General features: G+C 40.3%; 1 protein-coding gene across 4 annotated transcripts in view; it reads left to right on the forward strand.

The window, feature by feature from the left end:
- LOC103172499 (mitogen-activated protein kinase kinase kinase kinase 4) overlaps positions 1–21,766 on the forward strand; it is a 176,124-nt gene that overhangs the window by 73,308 nt on the left and 81,050 nt on the right. For all 4 annotated transcript variants that reach the window (XM_007885251.2, XM_007885265.2, XM_007885258.2 and 1 more), the window contains exon 3: positions 13,111–13,167. In XM_007885251.2, the coding sequence (XP_007883442.1) occupies positions 13,111–13,167 (57 nt within the window). The remainder of the gene's footprint in view (positions 1–13,110; positions 13,168–21,766) is intronic.

A 21,766-nucleotide genomic window follows, 5' to 3' on the forward strand; every position in this document is an offset into this window, starting at 1 on the left:
CCTGTACTCTACTAATATCTCAGATATGATCTACAATTTGATCACTCGTATGGATTTCTAGACTAATATAGTTACCTAAAATTGAAGAGAAAAAAAGAAAGTTAATATGAACTATATAATGTGTGGTTATGCCTTAGTGCATCAGAAAACATCCAAATTAATTTATCAGCTTTTACTTATTTGGTGTAAAGGGGAGTAGCACTTGTGGCTAGTTACACAAGAAAGAATAGCTGTCCATTTAATTTTAAACCACAATCTCAGTTCTCCTTTTAATGTTTATGCTTAAAGCGTCAAAAAGTCTAATATAATTTTGGGTGTACTGTGCATTGATGTGCAGCACATACTGTACATGGTAGAAATTATGATTATAGTTAAATAGAAATTGCTGACTAGCCAGAGGCATGGAGTTTAGTCACATGCACTAATTTTAGTAGAAAACACTGTGTTACAGACCATTTTAGCAGATAACCAATAAGCAGTAACCAAGGAAGTAAAGCACACACGATGATCAAAAAGTACTTGTACATCTTGCTTATCATCTTGCAATTTTACCATCAAACGCACAAAAAACTCAAAATACACATATATAAATCATACAAATGTGAGTATTGAGATCATATGGCTAACAATGATGTCTGTTACTCTTTTTATTTACTAATGAAAAATGTACTTTTGCCACATCTGGATTCCCAATTCGCCACATGTGGCAAATAGTTAACATATTGGACAACTCTGCTCCAGTAAAATTGTATAAAGACCAGACATTGTGCCCAGTGTACCCATGTCAATGAAAATAGGATCGCACAGCTTAACTTTGATTGTACAAAAAAGTGTTGGATATAACACAGATATGTGCTATGATGCCATGATGTGTTATGAACATTGTGTGTCCAAACATTAGATACTTCTTAGACCTTAGCACTGAATGTATTCGTGGATGAAACTCATTTTTCTAAACCGGATGATTATTGAAATGTGCTTATTGCTCTAAACATAAACAAGTTGCAGATAATCTCGTACTGCTGGAATGCATGTTTAAAAAATGGAGGAAAAAAAACATACCCAACCGGAAAGTAAGGAATGCTTTTTTCATTTGTGCATGGACATTGTCTGCTTTCAATAATGTTTTGAAGATGGTGAATAGGAAATACAGTAAAGATTTTTTATCTATGGGTGGTGCACTGTTGGAACCATCAGATATAGTATTATGAAGAATATACTGACCTCTGGGTGAAATTTCTTAAGACTCTCCCGAAAGGCTGAGAAAGTAAAGGAACTACATATGTGGTAGTAACAACAACAGCAACTTGCACTTCTATAGTGTCCGCCACGCAGGATAGCACTGTAATTCACTTAATAATAATTCATGAATTTGATATAGTGCCATTCACATCAGAAGGATGTCTCTTAAGTGCTTTATTAGATTCACTGTGAAGTATAGCAACTGTGTTTTGTAGGTGAGAGTGACAACCAATTTACGTGCAACAATGTCCCACATTCAGCCTTGAAGTAAATGATCAATTTTATTTGGGTAATTGTTGGCTAGGACGCTGGGAGAAATTTCCTTTTTCTTTTAAATAGTACCATGGGATCATTAACCTCCACCTGAACAGGTAGATGGGACTTTGGTTTAATGTCTTATCTGAAGAACGGCACCTCCAACAATGCAACACATCCCCAGCACTGCAATGGAGTGTCAGCCAAGGTTATGAGTTCAAAATCTCGACATGGGACTTGGAGGATGCTACCAACTGCGCCAGACTTAGGCACTTAGGCGCATGGAAGTGAGGTCATAAATCAACCCAACAAGTGGCCATTGTGCACTTGACAGTGAATGTTGGCACACCATTCAGTTGTAGAATGCATCACAGCCGAGACTGAACTCTTTCCACCAGGAATGAAATAAGTTTGGACTTAGCTGTGAAACAGCCATCACTAAATGTGTCAAGACACTCACTGGCCATCTGCATGAAAAAAAATGCACTAGGAAGTTGAAAATATTAGGTTTTGTTAGTTGACCTATTGCTTACTATGTCGAGTGTGAGTTTGCAGGAAACTGAGCAAATGAGATACTGGCTATGTTGCTAAGTCAGTTTAGTTCAGTTCCCCAGAAGTTGTACTGAATCTGTGCAATGCTCCAGTCAGGCTGCACTAGAGTTACTGCACTTAGTTCTTTCTGGTCACTGCAACATCTGTCTGGGCCCTAGAGGCAGAGGAGAGCAATGATAGCTCAGTGTAGAGTTTTATAGGAAAACATCTCAAAGTGCTTTAAATGGATGATATGCAACCATGAACAAGATGGGCAGCCCAGGAGAGGGAAATAAGAGGAAGTTATCAAAAGCATGGTTGAAGAGGAGGTTTTTAACTGGACTTTGAAGACAGGGAATGAATGCAGAGCTGAGGTATTTTGTGAGGCTCTTAGTGAATGCATAGTGGCTAAACTCATGATTGCTGAAAGCATTTTTTCTGGCGTTTATTTTCATGCTTATATTGATCCCAGGCTGAGTTGCTTTCCCCCTTTCACTTACAGGTGCTTATGTGAACTATGGCACTCTATTGAAATTCCAGTTGAGGTAGGATAACTGGGCACAGACCAAGCAGCTGTGGGTGGGGATGGGGGGAGGGGGAATTGACGGGTGGAGATAGGTGGGGTGGATCAAGGACTTTGAGGATATGAAGTCTAGTGTAGCATAACATGTAGGAGCAGGAGTAGGCCATTCGGCTCTTCGAGCCTGACCCACCATTCAATCATGGCTGATCTTCTAATCTAACTCCAGCTAATAACCTAACCCTGCCTTATCCCCATATCCCTTAATCCCCTTTGCAATAAGAAATCTATCTCAGTCTTGAATGTATTCAAGGACTGAGCGTCAACAGCCCTTTGGGGAAGTGAGTTCCATACATTCACCACCCTTTGAGTGAAGAAGTTCTTCCTCAACTCAGTGCGAAAGGGCTGGCCTCTGATTTTAAGGTTGTGACCCCTGGTTTTAGTTTCTCCAACCAGGGGAATCTCCCACTATCTACTCTATCATGCCCTTTGATGATCTTATAGGTTTCTATAAGATCCCCTCTAATCCATGGCTGTTTGTGGGACTCTGTGATTTGTATATTGGCTGCCACATTCGCCCGCAAATATAGTCACTCTACTTCACAGTAAAATCCTGTGAAGTGCTTTGCAATGTTCTCCAGACATAAAAGGCACTATACCAGATGCAAGGATTATTAATATACAAATATACGGTCAATTCACTTTACAGCATATTCTGTGAAGTGCTTTGAGACGTCTAAAAGACGTGAAAAGTGCTATATCAAATGCAAGGATTATTATTATTATTATATGGACTGCATAGTTCTAAATGACCTGGACCTTATGGAGTGTGCTGCCAGTGAGGTGAATGTTTGACATTAATAATTTGCATTTCTATAGTGTCTTTAATGTAGGATAATGTATTTAGTGCTTTACAAAGACATGGTGAAAACCGAAGCAGAGTGGGAAATGGGAAGGGGAGATAGGAGAGAGATGATGGGAAGTATAATAAAATTAGCAGTGCCAAAGACATGATTCAGGCTTTTGGTACAGGTTGGGGGCCTGAGAAGGATAAGTTTGGATGAACAACAAAGTAGTTATTTCTTTACATGGAGGATAATCAACTGCTGGAATGGGTTATCAGGCAAGAAGATGGAGACGAAGGCATTGAACTACTGAAAAACCACTTGATACGCTGCGGAAAGGCAGTATGGTTGGTTGGATCTAACAAAGGAGCATCAAAAAGTCTCCTGTGAATCTGAGACTGTACTCATCATTAATTTGTGATGTTCTTGTCATGTGATGGTGTATTTTGCGGTATTGGCAAACTTGAAGATTTTACTTGGGATACCCTCGTGCAAGTCATTTGTACATCGACTCCTGCAGTACTCATCTTTAACTTTTTTCTGAAAAGTTACAATTTTTGACTTCCCTATTTTGTTAAATCAATTCTTGAATTGGAACATTTATAAGAATAATATATGTCCAATTTATCTTCGACAATATGTTGCTGCTTAAAGCAATTTTTGTCAAACACACGAATGTCTAAGCTGCTTTGAGCTGAATTCACTTGTTATAGACAAGTTTGTTTTTCTCATGCTGGAATACAGTAATCTTATTTTTGGAAAAGGAGTGGAATGAAGTCTATATTTGTGTCTTGTATGTAGCAGTCAAGCCTCGGAGCTCTGTCTTTTATGGGAGGAAAATGGTTACAGGCTTTAGTTAGCTTTGATTAGGTAATTGGAAAGCAAAGCGAAGAGAGCCCCCCTACCTCCCCCCAAAGTTGATGAAAATAGTCTAGAAGAACTAAATTTTAAGTTTTGGAGCTTCTTGGAATGAGTGTGGTTTGAACATTCTGTAGCTTCATAAACTAATTCTGGTGATTTGACATTTGTTCAGTATTTTGTTCAAATGGGTATAACAGTCATTTTAAAGATGAACCACATCAGATACATTTTTGAGGTTTTCATCCTGGGTACTTGGGCACTAGATCAGTGATCTGAATTCCCTTGGCTCATCTCCAAAAATGCTTCAAAGAGTAAAAGAATGGCTTCTGTGGTGATGTAACCAGTAATTTAATTGTGTAAGGATCTTGGTTTGTACAACAGAAACAATATAGTAGTACAGCAGATATCTGTACTACTATATCTGTATCTGCAGATACAACAGGTACAGTTGGTTATCATAGTAGCATATGGAGCAAAATTGGGTAAAAAAATATTGATTTGTTTTTTGTTCATTACTATAAAGCACTGTATTAAATGTTACTGCAATAGGTGAATTCCGCTGTTTTGGTGAGTTCTATCAATTTAGAAGTTAAGATTTATTTCTAGCTGCTGTTAATCTCTTGACAAACTTGCAAGTTAATATCAGACAACAAAGAAAACCCATTCCATTTGCCCCTTTCCACAGCCTTCTGTCCAGATAGCTAGAGTGATCGCTGCTCTAATTCCCTTCTCCATAATGTTCACGTACGCAATCAGGAGGGGAGCTATAATTTTTCCACTTCCTTATCGAGGTACACTGTCAATTTGCAACCCAACAACAGATACAATGGCAGTGTACAGAGATTGACAGATACCACTTGACCCAGAACAAAGAAAGATTCAAGCTACTACAATTCATGGTTATCAAGCCTAGCACCAGCCATTGGTGCCTTTACCGCTCGGCCATCAGGGGAATCTGACCTCTGCTGCTTGACCTAGATTTCTGGCTCTTTGATTGACAGAAATTGATTCCTGAAGAGCAAGGGACAACAGGAAAAAAAAAGCCACGTTTTCTTACAATTTACATATATATAAAGCAACTTTTAATGTCAGGACGATGTCTCAAAGCACTTTGCACAGCTGAGACTGCGAGCCTGAGTGCATGTGGTAGGTGGAAACAGGACGACTGTTAGTGTGGTTGAAAAGATTCAACTGATAGTGGGTTTTGAAGGGATGGAGGGGACAAGGTGAAGGGACTTTGGGATGGAGTTCCAGAAAGCAGGGGTAAAATGACTGAAAGCTTGCCCACTGAGTCAATCAGATGGGGGCACTCAAACCGCTCTGGGATGCTACCCTGCATAAGGGGCACTATAGAAATGCTTCTTGTTGTTGTTGTTCACATGAAGGCTAATGCTTGCTGAGGGTTGGAGTGGCTGGGGCAGTCGGGTAATGGGGTAAGGTGGGACGAACCCTTGAATTCGATCCCCTGGGATGGAAACAGTGGATGAGGGTGATTGGCTTGCCTGAGAGGATGCAGAGTTCTGGATGTGTAGGGAGGAGTCTGGTGAGCAGGGTGTTGGAATAATCTAGCCTGAACGTGATGCAGATGTGGATGATGGTCTCAGCAACCTGACTCAGAGGTAGTGGTGGAGGCGAGTAATATTGAGGAGGTAACCCTGAGTGAGAGCCTGTAAAAGCTAACTGTATTTGGGGCAGACTCTTTTCTATCTAATTTTTCCGCCTGACAGCATATATAAGACACTGCATCTTCAAGACAATAAGTTTGTGGTGTTATGATTTGGATTGAATAATTGTCTCTTTAACCTTCAATCGTGGTTACATCAAATTAAAGGGTTAATGTCTATCACCTTTGTTTTAAAGGCAGCAGAGTTGCAACATTTCCTCTGGGCTATTTTAAGTCCAGTCAAAAATTGTAGTTCTGCACTCTAGCGGTATCAAAGTCATCTTTGTTTGCCTCTACATGTTTTCACTCTCTGCTCTTTTCACTCCTGGCTGCGCAGAAGAACTTGATTCTGCTGAGCAGAGGGAGCTGCCCTCCCAATGGATTTATGCAATGTACACCTGTTGAACTTTGCTTATTAGTTTCTTTCTACTGAACAAATGTTCTTAATTGTTGGAAAATAGAAATCTGTTCATTATGTAAAAAAAAAACACGTCCTGTATCCTGTATAGTGTACCAGGATACCATGGGAAGAGTTCCAGCCACCAGTCACTGATGAGTCAGGCTGGTACACAGAATTTTTCGCTCACTAAATACACAGTCAATCCACTTTATAGTATATTCTGTGATGCACCTTGAGATGTCTCGAAGATGTGATAAGGCGCTCTTATCAAATGCAAGGATTATTATTACTATTAGCTATGTCTTGGAGTTTTGTGACCATGCCTGGCATAGGAACTGGACACTAAAACTGCCACAGAGGACTGATTTGATTCTGAGTGTAATGTTTATTGTATGGAGTCCCACGTAATAAATAGCCATTTGAGAATTGTATTGGAAGGGGTTTGGACTTGTGGAATTGTATCAGCACCTTCTGGTGGGGAGGGAAATAAAATGAGTTACACTTTTCTGTATAGTAAAATAAGCTAGAATTTCCTGAACTTTGCTGGACAATTGAGAAGGGGTACCCTCACACAAATGGAAGGGAAATCAGTGGGCAAATTGCCCCATGTCAATCCGGTAGTTTGTTTTGGAGCAGTATTGAGGGGCCCAGGGTTGGGTCACCTGCCTGTTCCATTGGTTAGGGAATAAAAGGGAAAAATGTTGAAAGGAGAGCTTTGTAAGAGAAGCTGGCTGCTGTTCAGCAATACTAACTCCTCTGCTACATTTTTTGGGAAGTGTACAAGATGTACAGTTGGGTCTACTTTTGGAGGATTCTATTGCGATGCAGCAGAGCAATACACCATGTACTTTAAAGGGGAAGAAAGATCTGGAGAGAATGCTTTCTGTTCATATATTATTATTATACATACTCCCTTTATATATTGAGGGAAAACTGCTATGAATATGTAGTTTACATATCCTTAATTTCTGGCCTTGGTAATCCAGAACCTGAGCCAGACAGGTCTCCAGTACTCCAGTCCTGGTGACAGCACAGCCAGGTTGGCTCATTGGCAAGACTTTCAAGGGCAGACCAATCACTGGGGGCAAGGATTCTTCCCACTCATCTTCATTTTACTCTACAAGCCAAAGCTCTAATAGATAGAATAGTCCTAGCTGAACAAGCAGCAGGAAGCTTGCCAGACACTGCTTTCAATGCACTCCAGCTGTACCCCAACACACACATACTTTGGGGTCCCAAGCCGTGGCTCTTGCTAACCTTTGCTTAATACGCTTTGTGTCCCTCCGGGGAGAGAGTGCGCATTCTATTCCAATAAATATCTTTGGAATTTTCATGAATAGGTGGGATTCATGGAGCATTTAATTTGTTTTGGATACTCTTAAGCATGCTAATTTCCACAAGTGTCAGACATCCAGCTGACCCAATTTTTTTCCCTGCATTACCTTGATTTGCCTCTGCCTAGACTGCTCATGATAGGAGCAGCTATGGATATTAAGTGACTCTTGCTGTCTACTTCAGTGTCCCTTGAACAGGAACTTTGCTTTTTCTTCTTTAAACACCCCGAAGAAAAAAAACCTTTTTAGGTAATTGTAGTTGGACACTCAAACCTATTGACATTACTGATGTGCTACCTCGTCATCCAGTCAGTGAAGGGACATGTGTGCATGAATGTTAAAATTAATTGTGAAACTTTGAAAGAGGCAAAGCAGAGTACATGGATCATAGAATAGAAGTAATGCCCTAAATATTCAGGTAATTTTAACTGCTGGTCCTTAAATAGGAGCAAAATGAGACTTGGGACTGATAATTTATAATCCAATGCTGTATTAGTCACTAATGTGTCTTCTAATCTTCTCTATGTCTGTTATTCCTACATAGTAATTTTCTGAACTGTTCAAAAGCTGAATCATTACTTGAAATTGAGTGAGCAATTTTGCTTCAGCTGTGGTGGATTGTTTGTTGAAGATATCCTGTTATCTTTATGGGGGGGTGGGGGGGCTGCGGAGACGGAGAGAAATGGGATAGTTTTGATTGTTTTCTATCGTAACTGTTAAAATAACCAAAACGTTTGTTCTCATTATGCTTGCAATTCCTCATTCTCCTTATGCTTCACACACTAGGATTAGATACACCTACTGTTTGGAATTTTTAGAGGGAAACTTCCCCTTTAAGGAATCCCTGTACCATATGTGCTACTCATGTGACATTGCTCCTTTTTGCACTCAATTCTATTTTCAACTACACAAAGCAGTCTTCCCTGCTTGTCGGCCTTTCCAACTCCTCCCTCCACAGGCTGCAGATAATCCAGAACTCTGCAGCCCGTGTCCTCTCCTGCACCAAACTCCGTGACCCCATCTCCCCCATTCTCGCCTGACTCCATTGGCTCTCTAACCTTCAGAGGATCCAGTTCAAGATTCTGGTCCTCACCTACAAAGCCCTCCATGGCCTCGCCCCACCCTACCTCTATGACCTCCTAACCCCCAACCAACCTGCCCTCTCCCTCTGCTCAGCCCCCTCTGGCCTGCTCCACGTCCCCCAACCCACCCGCCCCACCATTGGTGGGAGAGTCTTCAGCCACTCTGCCCCCAACCTCTGGAATTCCATCCCCCAATCACTCTGCCTCACCCCCTCCTGAGCCTCCTTCAAGTCCTGCTTCAAAACCCTCCTCTTCGACCATGCCATCGGTCACTTCCCTTCCCTTCCCCTCCCTTCTCCTGCCCCCGACCCCAGCTCGGGTCTGAAATGCTGAAATACTGTCCAGGGCTTTGGGGCGTCCTCCCGACGTGAAAGGCACTATACAAATGTAATTTTGTTGTTGATGTTCAGGTTAACATGGTATCGTTAAAGTCGTAGGTGAGAGGAGAAAATTAGGTTTTGAAAGTCACATTTTATTTAGTTGGCTGCATTATTTTGACATTCAGAGCAATACCTGCTGAGAGAATTGTATTTAATATAATTGTTTTAATCCATCACATTTAAAATATAATGATATTGAAAACAAACTTGATTAGAGTACATATATACAATTTTAACCAAATATTGACATAACTTGAATTCATAATTGCTATAATATCATACCCAAGTTTTCATAGAGAGAAATACTTCAATTGTTTCTTATTTTGTTCATGGGTAAAGGCAGGGAGGAATGAAAATTTCACACAAAGGAGGTTCTTGTGTATGAACAATTGAAAAACACATGCACTCTGTACACAGTGGACTTTTATCGACTAAATGCTTCTCTGGCTTGATTATTGGGTGTTTGAGAGAAAATGATGTCAAGCAGTGGAGTGTCAAAACTGCTAAGGCAATCTGTCATCCCTACCATTAGATTGGGCTAAGTGTCTGCCTGTAAATTAAGCAGATTTGTATAGATCTAAGCTCGACATCTGTGAAAGCCCACCATATGGTTGTATAATTTATGATCTTAAGCTAACCTGGTTTTACTACTCTTTTGGTTTTAAAGAGTGAGCCAAGCAGTATAAATTCTCATTGTGGTATCTTACTGCTTGAGTACTAGGATTTGTTGGGGATGGTGAGGTGGAGGGTGGTGGGGGGGGGGGGTTGCGGGGGAGTGAGATAGAAGTGGAATATACTTCAGATTGGTATATACTTCAAATTGGTAGTGACCTCTTGAATTAAGGTAATTACAAGTATCAGATCTGTAGTTTAGAAGCAATGTCTAATTTCACATAAGGATTGTAGTTTTATTTCCGCACCCTATGAGGTTCCAAAGTTTACAATGCGTCCAGAATGCTCTCCTGCAGGGAGAAAGAGGCAGAATCTACAACACATGCATAATTTTGAAGGCAGGGGAGTGCAGTTATATAACTGTGGACTTCTGCCTTTATCTGAGGAAAATCCATACTCCCAAGTTTCTAGTCTGAATCAGTGTCCCGAACATTATGATGTTGGAGACTTAGCAACATAAAGCATGTTCCTTTTGCCAGAATGTGGGAAGATAATCCACCTCCAAATTGAAAGCATTATAATCTAATTTACCATTTCTGGTATGAAATAAACATGTCTACAAGCACTGTGTCTCAGATAGCCAATTTGCTACAGGCGGCCTAGTAAAAAATAGTTGGGAAGAAATGAGCGAGTATCTTTGAGATGCTACCCTGTGTGAGGGGCGCTATATAAATACAAGTTGTTGTTGCTGTCTCTCTGCGTGTGACCAAGCAAGGAGGGTACAATTTGAAAGAATCCCTATTCAGGGAACTTGGAGGGGAAAAAAGGGATGGCTGCCATCTCATTTATATAATTTTGGCTTAAATTCTAAAGTAAGAGTAGAAAAGCAAGCTGCTTTTTTTTTTGCAGTCTCTGCAAAACCTATTCTTTCATAGATTTAATTCTACCCCTCACCTATTCTTAACTCCCGAAGGAAAGCTGTGTATCTTGATTTCCCCAAACCTCAAGTCAGTCAATAAAGCAAAACCTATACTGTTCCCACATTTCCCATGTAAAATACACCCATTTGTTTCACAGGTTAGTTTTTATCAGTCAGTGATGGATGCATACAGTTCAGCCCCATTATAATGCACTTCACTAAAACACAAATGTGCTTACAATACGATTGCACTATAGACTCTATTCACAGTACAATGCAGTTTATATTTATATCGTGCCTTTCATACTGGGAGAATGTCTTAAAATGCTGAATACTGCTGGCTGGGAACTCAAGCTGGGGGTGGAAGCCAAGGGGAATGGAAGGGGAAAGGTGATTGAAAGTGAGGTCAAAGAGGTATGTCTTGAGAATGCTTGCAGCTTTCCTGCTCACCAGCCAACTTTTTGTATTGGATTCTGTGTTCAATTAAATACGTCCAATAAAAATCCAATGGGATTTCTATTCCCTTTTTTCCTTCACTCCCCCCGCCTGGATCAACACTCAATCCTCTGAGTCAGAAGGTTGTTGGTTCAAGCCCCAAGTCGGGGCTTGGAACTAATTTAGTCTAAACTGACACTCCAGTGCAGTGCTAGGGGTGGGCTGCATTGCTGGAGGTGACATCCTTTGGATGAAACATTAAACCAGGAGGATGTTAAAAATCTCGTGACACTCCAAAAGTTTCTCTGAATGTCCTGGCCAACAAACCCCCAAACAGAATTGGTCATTCACTTCACTGCTGTTTGTGGGACAATGCTGTGAGCAACTTGACTGCTGAGTTTGCCCACAAAGCACACTATTGCAGCATATCCTGTGAAGCACTTGGTGATCTCCACCTGACTTGAAAGGTGCTATACCTGATGCAAGATTATTATCATCATGTGACAAGTAGTAAAGAACCATATCTTCACAAGGATTATCCAATTCAAATTCAAGAAGTCTTGAAATGCTCTAGGTCATGGTTGTATTCTTCCTCCAATCCCTTTTTATTAAAAATAAAAGTAGGCCTTTAGGGTTGTTGAAACAATACAATTATCCATTGTGCATTGTTCTGCAAAGAATGCAAATGGTGTGTAAATCCACGCTTTTATTTGGAGTCCTGCTCCATGACTGCTCATGGGATGGGATTTAGGATCATTTGCAACAGTTTCAACACCATGAATGAGGTATACATTTTAATATGGAGGATGGAAGAAAGTGCAATAATTGGCAAGAGTCAGAGATTGCTTAAATTCATATTGGTTACACAACTATTACCAAACTGAACATGAATAGTATCATTTATTAATCCTTGCATTTGATATAGCGCTTTTCACGTCTTCTAGACGTCTCAAAGCGCTTCACAGAATAGACTGTAAAATGAATTGACTGTATATTTGTGGGCGAAATGCGGCAGCCAATTGCGCACAGCAGTGTCCCACAAACAGTCGTGGATTGAAGTGACCAATTTATTATTGTTTTTTTTGAGGGATTATTATCAGGCGTGTGGAGTAAGGAAACTTGCCCAAGGTTTCACCCTGCCAGGAATCGAACTCAGGTCTCTCGCTTGCAAAGCGAGTGCTCTAACCACTGAGCTAAGGAATTCCACAAATTTGTACACTGAAGAATGTTGAAAATTGAGTTTTATTCCCCCACCCTCATAGATTTCTTCTATTTGATACAGTCTGTAGTTTTGTTTATTCCTACCATGTGTATTTGAACTCCTTCCTTGCTGTCTAAAGTTATTGGTGCTTTTCATAAATCTGATTGCAAACAATCATCAGCACATTAATGTATCACACACCAGTTTTGAATCAAAAAATGTTCAAATACAACAGATAACTTCGTGGCAGTTTCCAAGATATTGCTGTGTGCAAATTGGCTGCCGCCTTCATCTATAAAAGCACTGTCACTACAATGTGAAGTGCTTTGAAATGTCTATGTGAAATGACATTAGACATTTAATGGTGGTGGTTGCAAGCTTCACAAACGAGAAGACCTAGGTTCGATTCCCAGCAGGGCCAAACATTGGGCAAGTTTCCTTACTCCACACCCCTCTGTTTAACTAGCAGTAAGTAGGAACCCGGTTGATAGTCGATTGGTAGATTACTCTTCTGGGGGTAATAATCCCTTAAAAATTAAAAAAGATATAATAATAATTTGGTCACTCAATCCACGACTGTTTGTGGGACACTGTTGTGCGCAATTGACTGCCATGTTTTGCTCACAAAATATACAGTCAATTCGCTTTGCAGTATATCCTGTGAAGCGCTTTGAGAATCTAGAAGAGGTGATAAGGCACTATATCAAATGCAAAGATTATTATTATATTTCCCTTAACCATTTTGTCTGTTTGCCAAGCCATCATACTTGAAGTTATTCATCTTTGTTGAAAGTTTTTCTGTAATCTGACATTCTCTTGTTTCTTTCTAGGGCCGTCATGTCAAAACAGGTCAACTGGCAGCCATTAAAGTTATGGATGTTACGGAGGTGAGTCAAAGTATTGTTACTTCCATGGTTCAATATTACATTACACTTCCATTATTTAGCTTTTCTTTTGTTCCAATAGCAGACAATGGAAAGACTCTATTTGGTACAGAACCTCTGAGAAACGTATTTTGACTTTTTAAAAAAATATTCTTGATCATTATCCTATCTTGCCGTGCGTCGAACTGTCTGCTTGTCAGCTGACATTCAAATTAGACAAAGGCTCAGGTTGTTCATACTCTACATCCTGTCAATTGTAATATAAAGGTTTGTGAGATACGAGTGATCTGTCTCTACATGTCCCTGGTTTGTTGGTTCATTTGATAATTCAGTAAGTAAGCACAGTGTATCCAATTGATTATTTTTTATAAAAGTATGCTAATCCACATCAATTGCTACAATTTATACCTGAGGACCAAAGAATTGATTTCAGGATCATGTAATAATTAACAGTGGCTCAGATGGGATCTTGAAAATACTTCAAAGATTTGTATAAAATTTTCTTTTCACTATTGCTGTTTCTGGGAACAGAAATAATATGACTAATTATATGTATGTTCCCTTTCTTCTGCTTGGTTGGCTCTTTCCAATGATATGTGGCTGATGCTAAATGCAATTGTTCACCAACCACATTTGAGATGGATTTACTGTAATGTGTCATGACTGTGTATTTTCACTGTGTACTTGGCAGCCAAGTTGTGCACAGGAATGTTCCAGAAACAACTATGAAGTGAATGATCAACAATATCTCGGGGATTCTTGACAAGCATTACCAGGAGAAACTCCCTTCTTTGGGTGGTGCCATGGGATCTATAACATCCACCTGAACTTCCAGACGAGCTCTCGGTTTCCAATGTCTCATCCAAAGGATGGCGCCACTTGACAATGCAGTATTTCCCCAACACTGCATTGAAATGTCAGCCTAGTCTATGTGACTTCAATTTAACAATGTGGGGCTTGAATCCGCAACCTTCTGAATCGGAGGCAAGCAAAAGTGCTACTGTTGATCACTCTACCCTCCTTCACTGCTTCTCCTCTTACCTCAACCTTCATGCTTCAGTCCTTGAATGGGTCAGATCCAATCTGTCCCATCGCTCCACTTCATCTCTATAAACGGTTTCTCCTCCAGCTCCTGCACCTTGGGACGTCCTCCCGACGTGACCAGCGCTATACAAATGTAATTTGTATTGTATTGTAATTGAGTCAGGCTGATACCTATTCCCATAATCCCATAGTTTCCAGTTTCATCGTGAGGAGTTGATGAGGCTCTAGTTTTAAAGCTTTGACAACTATTTATAAATCGCTTCTCTTTAGAACCACAGTGGATGCATACACTGAAAACAAATGACGTGATGTTATGTAATAATTATGAGGTAAAAGTTCCACTTCAGCCAAAATTTACTAAATTTTCATTGCGATTTGTCCTTAATTTTGAAGCTGATTTTCTGCAAGTTCCTTTAAGAACTACAGAATACTGGTTTCGAAGGTAAAACTGAATTCAACAGTTTGCGAATTTTTTTGAAATGCTTAGAAAATGCACTCTTTGAAATGCTAAGACAATACTAGACCCAAGTGGAATTTTTCCAACTTTCCTATGGATTGTTGCATGTTGCACTTCATTTTAATTCCTCTATTATCAATTATGTATATCTTTCTTTAAAAAAAATGTGCTGCTGTAATTATTTGAGTAATCATCAAAGTACACTTATACAATGTGCACTTTTAAATTCTTTGCATCAATGCCAACAAGATAAACATGACAGCATCAAGTGATCAGTTTAGATATCTTGGAGGTGATTTGTAAGTCTTGATGGATTTACTGATAGGAACTATTTCTAGGGATAATATTGTCCCTTGAGATATGTTTTGCTTGGTTACTAGTATGACCTTGAACGAACCCATAAAATATAATTGGAAATGATAGATTAGTGCATAAAAAAACTTCATATCATTCCTATCCTGTTCATCAGGAATTTGGGATATATCTAACTGTTTATACTCAGATTTTTTTAGAAGCATGATTTTGAAGTTGTCCAAGAGAAGATACAATAAAAGCTAAAGGTGTACAGATCACTTTGTTTCTCTTGATGTAATTTTCAGAGATGCTTGCTGCACATTACCCAAAAGGAAGATCCCACAAAATATACAGTTGTGGTAAGAAAAAAAATGTTCTGGGGACTAAATCACTTAAATTTTGAGGTGGATTTGAAACAACTGCTTTATAGTGTTGACAAAAAACAAAATTATCATTTTATTTCCCATCTAGTTTTCTGGATTTAGCAGGCCATGCACTACCTCTGGTTGAGGAATAAATGAGTGATCAACTCCCAGGCTGCTGTTCTGCTAGCCATTGGCAGCCTGCCAATGACTTTTTCAATTTCTGTCTTATTCAGTCAGCTGGCATCTGTTCTCTGTTTGATATCTTCCCACCTGAGGTTGAGAATTCAGTGAAGGGAAAGGAATTGAGACTGCATCTCTTCACTCTCTTGTGTCCTTAGTGCTCCAATGTGCTGTGACACTGTGGTGCAGTTCCCTAAATTATTAGAATCTAGAAATCTTTCAGACTCTCATCTGGGATCTGCTTGTTTACTGTACTATTTTCTTACAGAATCCACTTAGTTGTTTTTGTTTGCTTTTATTCCATTATGTTTCTAATATTACTTGAGTTTTGCAAGCTCACTTAATATAACCATGGCTCACTTTTTATTGAAAATCATGGTGAAGGGAATGCAAAAACATTGCAATATGCAATCTTAAATTGAAAAGTGTAGTGGAGAAAACCAATTAATGTAAAAAAAGATTTAGGTAATGATAAGGTTGGGTTTTAAAAGATTGTGAATTATAGGTGGGAGTCATAATGAATGAGTTAGATTGTCCTCGTACAACTAATTTTAATTATACTACATTGAGGTTATAGGGAGGAGAAATGTGTATGACATCTTATTTAGAGCTTGGGGACACGGAAGAGAATAGTTTAGAGAAGCAGTGGTCTTAGTATATAAAGAAGAAGACAGAAGTACTGTTGCAAGCCAGGGATGTAGGATAACGTAGGACACCAAGTGTTTTGTTTCGCAAGAGCAAAAGCTACCAGAAGAGCTTTCTCAAATATGGAAGCAATATCCAATATATACCAATATCCCATTCATAACATTCTTGTGAATTGGAGTTTAAGTTTAACAATTCATTAATGAAGTCAGTTTTCAGAACAGATTCAGTGTTCTTATCTAGGCACAGTAGTAGGTGTGGTGTTCCATAAGGCAAATGGTTACACAAACTTACCAAAATGTAATACTTTGAACCTTAACATCCAACTGGATGATTTTTTTCCCCCTTTTTACGTACCTTTTTACTTATTCAAGAGCCCCCTCCCATACTTCTCTGAAAAAAAGTGTTGCTTGCAGCTCAAGTGAAACCATTATGTAGGCATAATGATTTTTATTTAAATCTGGCACCGACTTTATTCTTGTGTTTAAACCAATATTAATGCTTCAATATTGATTATTCAATGAAAATTTATCTTGCAGAGTATCCAAGCTAAATGCATTTGATTCTAGCTGGGTTGTGTAACTGTTTGCCCCATGGCTAGAAATGAACAGTGAACCTGTACTTGAAATGATTTATAATGATACATGAATTGTTAAGAGGAAGTCTTGCCATAGGCACCAGTTTTAAAATCAGGCTTATGCACAGAATTATGATTCAGATATTTGTTGATTGCTTGTGATTTTTGAGCTACATTTTTGTTTATACCTAGAGCTTCTGACCATGGGAGCTTTTAACTTTTGAATAGTCACTGAGCCAGACTGTTACTAACCTGAATTAACTTGGTCACAGACAAGCTCATGAGCCCAGGAATCATTAAGCATCTAGCTAACACTGCATCAGCTGTAACCCTTCTAAGTTGATGTCATTGGGAGTTCCTCCTTTAAACAAAAATGTGGTCAGACACTGTTTATCTGAGCAACTCAGGAAATGCCCTTGATCAAAGATAGCTGATCGCTTATTTATTCTAGGCAGTTTTAATATCAGTGCCTGTACAAATTTTTCCCAGAAATTGGAGAATGCCTGCAGCTAGTAAAAGTAACTCATTGTTCACAAATTACAATTGTATCCAGTTTATTACTGCTGGTATTTTAAAATTTGCCTGCCAGTATGAATAGAGCATATTTCACAGGATAGAATCATAATATATTACAGCACAGAAGGAGGCCATTCGGCCCATTGTACCTGTGCCAGCTCTTTGGAAGAGCTCCCCAGTCAGTCCCACTCTGCTGCTCTTTCCTCATATCCTTTTTTCCTTTTCAAGTACCTATCTACTGTACCACACACTTGGTTCTCATTCAAGTTTGTTCTGCAGTTGGAAGCGTCTATAAAATGCCCACTTTAAAGTGCCAGTTTGTGCTGTATGCAGTATGAAATTGTGCAAACATTTTTTAAAATAAAACTGCATTTTCAATTACTGTAAAGGTCCAAATGCACCAGGAAGCAAGCACTGACACACTACTGTGCAATCCTTTAAAAGCTCATGCATTTTTTACAGAAGTGCCTGAGTCAAAATGGTGATGCCTTAGAGTGAAGCATTTGTTACTGAGGCTGCACTGTAATCACAAAACCAGGAAGAAAAACCTTTCCTGTGTAACGGAAATCTGACCCTTGAAGCTTCTGGCTAGCAACTGCTGCTTAATTTGAGATGTTTCCTTCAGCATCATTGGTTCCCCTGGCTCCTACAATTTTCTTTTCAATCAAAGAGGGTTTCTTTCAGCCAGGCCACCCCAACCCCCCCAATCTGGGACTGATGTCCATCTCCCCTTTCCAGCTGGGACTGATGTCCACCTCCATTATAGCCATCTAGAAGTTGTATTCTACTTTTACAGGATGTTTATTTCCTTTTACAGGATGTCTTCATCTGTGACATTGCTTCCAATTCCCTTTTCCCCTCATTGGTGAGGCCTTGTCTTTTAGCAACTAAATGTCATTGTTTGCAGTGATCACATGTATAGTAAATATAGCCAGTATATAAATGCCAGTTCTCTTAATGAACTGTTGGACGATCCTTTCCTGATCATTAGTATTCTGATCATTGCTATTATCTTAAGCATTGTCACGTCTAGTGGTAGTTGTTTTGCATTATTGACTCTGCAGGAGGCTGTATCAATCAGCAATGTTTGGCATAAGTGCCAAGACTTGATGATTTCTCCTTAAATGAGAATCAAAGTCGAGATTTTCTACAAGAGATTTGGGTGTCGACTTGCTTGAAAAAGCTACTCGAATCTGTTTTGATTTTGGGGATAGCATTGATAAATAATAGTTAAATTGCTGGGATTGAATTAGTTGATCTACATGACCATCTAAACTAGGAGAAAGAACTCTGTTTCTGAACAGGCTCCAGAATGAGACCAAGGCCTGTTCTAATTGCAAAACTTCTGGTCGCAAAAGGATTTCTGGCGAACCTTTCTTCCCACTCCCCCAATAAGGCCAAAGAAATGATTACTGGGCACCCAAAACAGTTTTCAGTTGTCCAACAACAACAACTAAATACATTTGTATAGCTCCTTTCACGTTAGGAGGATGTCCCAAGAGGCCGGACTATCAGTGTTTCGGACCTGAGCTGGGGGTTGGGATTGGGGATGGTGGAGGGCAGGGGGCGAAGGAGGGTGACCGAAGGCACGGTTGAAGAGGAGAGTCTTGAGATGGGTCTTGAAGGAGGCAAAAGAGGGGGTGAGGCGGAGGGACTGTGGGATGGGGGCAAAGTGGCAGAAGGCTGACCCACCAATGGTGGGGGGACATGAAATGGGCTGGTGCCCGCTGGGCAGAGGGAGCGGACAGGTTGGTAGGGGTTAGAAGGTTTTAGAGGTGGGGGGAGCAAGGCCACGGAGGGCTTTGAAGGTGAAGACAGGATCTTGAACTGTATCCTCTGTGTGATGGGAAGCCAGTGGAGTCAGGCGGGATGGGAGTTATAGGGTTGCAGAGCCTGGTGTGGGAGAGGACAAGGGCTGCAAAGTTCTGGATGATCTGCAGCCTATGGAGTTGGGGAGGCTGACAAGCAGGGGGTTTGCGTAGTTGAGCCTGGATGTTATGAATACGTGTATGAGGGTCTAGGTGGCCTGTGGTATGAGACAATGGCGGAGCCGGGCGATGTTGCAGAGGTGGGAGAAGACAGAGTAGGACATAGCACGGATGTGGGGTAGAAAGGAGAGTTGAGGGTCAAACAAGATGCCAAGATTCCGGACTGACATAGTAAGGTGGAGTGTGCATCCATGGATGGTGATGCTTTCAGTGCCTGAGGAGTGGAGGCGCTGACAGGAGCCAATCACTAGGGCCTCGGTCTTGTTGATATTGAACTGGAGAAAGTTAGCTCTCATCTTGATGTCTGACGTTCATTCTGTCAGGACAACAGTGGTCCTGGAGTCGAAGGTGGAGGTAGAGAGGTAGAGTTGGTTGTCATCCGCCTACTTGTGGAAATTGACCCCATGTCTGCAGATGATGTCACCAAGTGGGAGCATATAGATATTGAAGAGGAGGACCAAGGACAGAGCCCTGAGGATCTCTGCACAAGACGGTGTGGGGGGCTAGAGGAGAAACCGTTTGTAGAGATAAAATGGATCTGGTGTGAGAGGTAGGATTTGAACCATTCATGGACAGAACCATGAAGGTTGAGATGAAAGGAGCGATGGCGGAGGAGAATAACATGGTCAATGGTATTGAAGGCAGCAAAGAGAGAATAATAATCCTTTCATTTGATATAGCACTTTTCACATCTTCTAGACGTCTCAAAGCGCTTCACAGAATATACTGTAAAGTGAATTGACTATATTTGTGGGCGAAATCCGCAGCCAATTGTACACAGCAGTGTCCCACAAACAGTCGTGGATTGAAGTGACCAAATTATTATTGTTTTTTTTCTTGAGGGATTATTATCAGGCATATGGAGTAAGGAAACTTGCCCAAGGTTTCACCCAGCTGGGAATCGAACTCAAGTATCTCACTTGCGAGGTCAGTGCTCCAACCACTGAGCTACTGGACTCCACAAAGAGGATGAGGAGGCAGAGGTAGCCCTGGTTGCAGATAGACCAACTGTCATTTGTTACTTTGACCAAAGCTGTTTCTGAGCTGTGGGCGGCACGGAAACCCGATCAGAGGGGGTTGGTGTAGATTGTAGAACGTCTGTCCAAAACAGACTGCATCACTGCTGTGGTTAATGACAATAGCTATTCTTTTTATAGTTACTCAGGCTAGATTTTTGATGAAAGTTGCATTCCAACTACATTACGTTTCCTCACTCTGGTTATTTGGCCTTCCTCCGCCCTTTGCAGCTTGTATGTTAGATGCAGCATCTGCTCTGGCTTCTTAATGGTCAAGAAAAAAAGTCAAGAAAGTATTGGGTTACCAGCTTCCATATCACTTTCTGGATACTTCACTAAATGAGTAGAAGGATCATCTGGTGGACAGATGGGTAACGACAGACTACTTGATCTTTGTCCTCCTAGCATGTATTGCACATTTAGAAGCACAGATAGCAGTGTATCGACCAGCACAATTTTTTTTTGAAACTGGAGGTTTTTTTTGAGTGCAAGTTTAATTTCTGTTCTCATCAATTTAAATTGGAGTTGGTGAGGAATGAGATGCAGCTGGAGGCAAATGCTAAACAAAAATCTGCCTGAAAAATGGATTTGAAAAAAAAACTAGAATTGTGTTGGCTAGGAATTGCTCTTGCAATGTAAATGGCTGAATCACTGAACCTTTATCTCTTCTATAACCTTGGAGCAGTGAAAATCTGCTTGCATCTTTAGTCAGTTTCTTTCAGTTCTTTCATATCTTTTCCAAGTTTAGCTAACAGCTACGGAGACTTAATCCTTCTATCAGCTTTCTAGGCTTTGCTATCTACTCAAATTGCAAATGGAATTCTTAAATCTTCATTGCTAAAACTGCCTCCGAAAAAACTCATTTTTTTCTCCAGTGCCAAACATTTCTTTTGCACACAACAACTTTTAACTATATACAGCTCACAAGCATTCAAGATGCAAATTCCCATTTCTGAGTATGTCTTGTGCTTCTCTTACATTTTTGGGCAGAATACAATAAAATCTTTGTAATTTGATATATGATGCACCCTTTGTTTTGTCTTGTTTCTGTTTTAATTAGTTGTAGAATAGTCATTGTTCCACTTTCCGCTTTTGTTCCTCTGTCTCCAAATACACTATTATATATCATTGTACGCATAATTTGTGTTGGAATCATGACTGTCTTACTGCCACCACATTTCCCAACTCTGTGAAAACTGTAAATTCTCACCACAACATACGGGCTTGTAAGACCTAAACTTAACATTTCTGTTTATTTGGCATTATCTGTTCCCTTTTCAGCATTGAACAACAACAAGATTACATTTGTAAAGCACCTTTTACGTCGGGAGTATGTCCAGTCGGGGATCAGGACCTGAGCATGGGGGGGGGTGGGCAGGTTTGGGATGAGGGAGAGCAGAGAGGTAGGAGGGCAGCTGAAGGCACAGTCGAAAAGGAGGGGCCTTGAGCTGTGCTTTGGAGTAAGCAAGGGAGCAAGGCAAAGTGATTGTGGGATGGAGTTCCAAAGCGTGGGGGCAGGG

The sequence above is a fragment of the Callorhinchus milii genome, unplaced genomic scaffold (genome assembly GCF_018977255.1).
Source record: "Callorhinchus milii isolate IMCB2004 unplaced genomic scaffold, IMCB_Cmil_1.0 Scaffold4, whole genome shotgun sequence".
NCBI lineage: Eukaryota > Metazoa > Chordata > Chondrichthyes > Chimaeriformes > Callorhinchidae > Callorhinchus > Callorhinchus milii.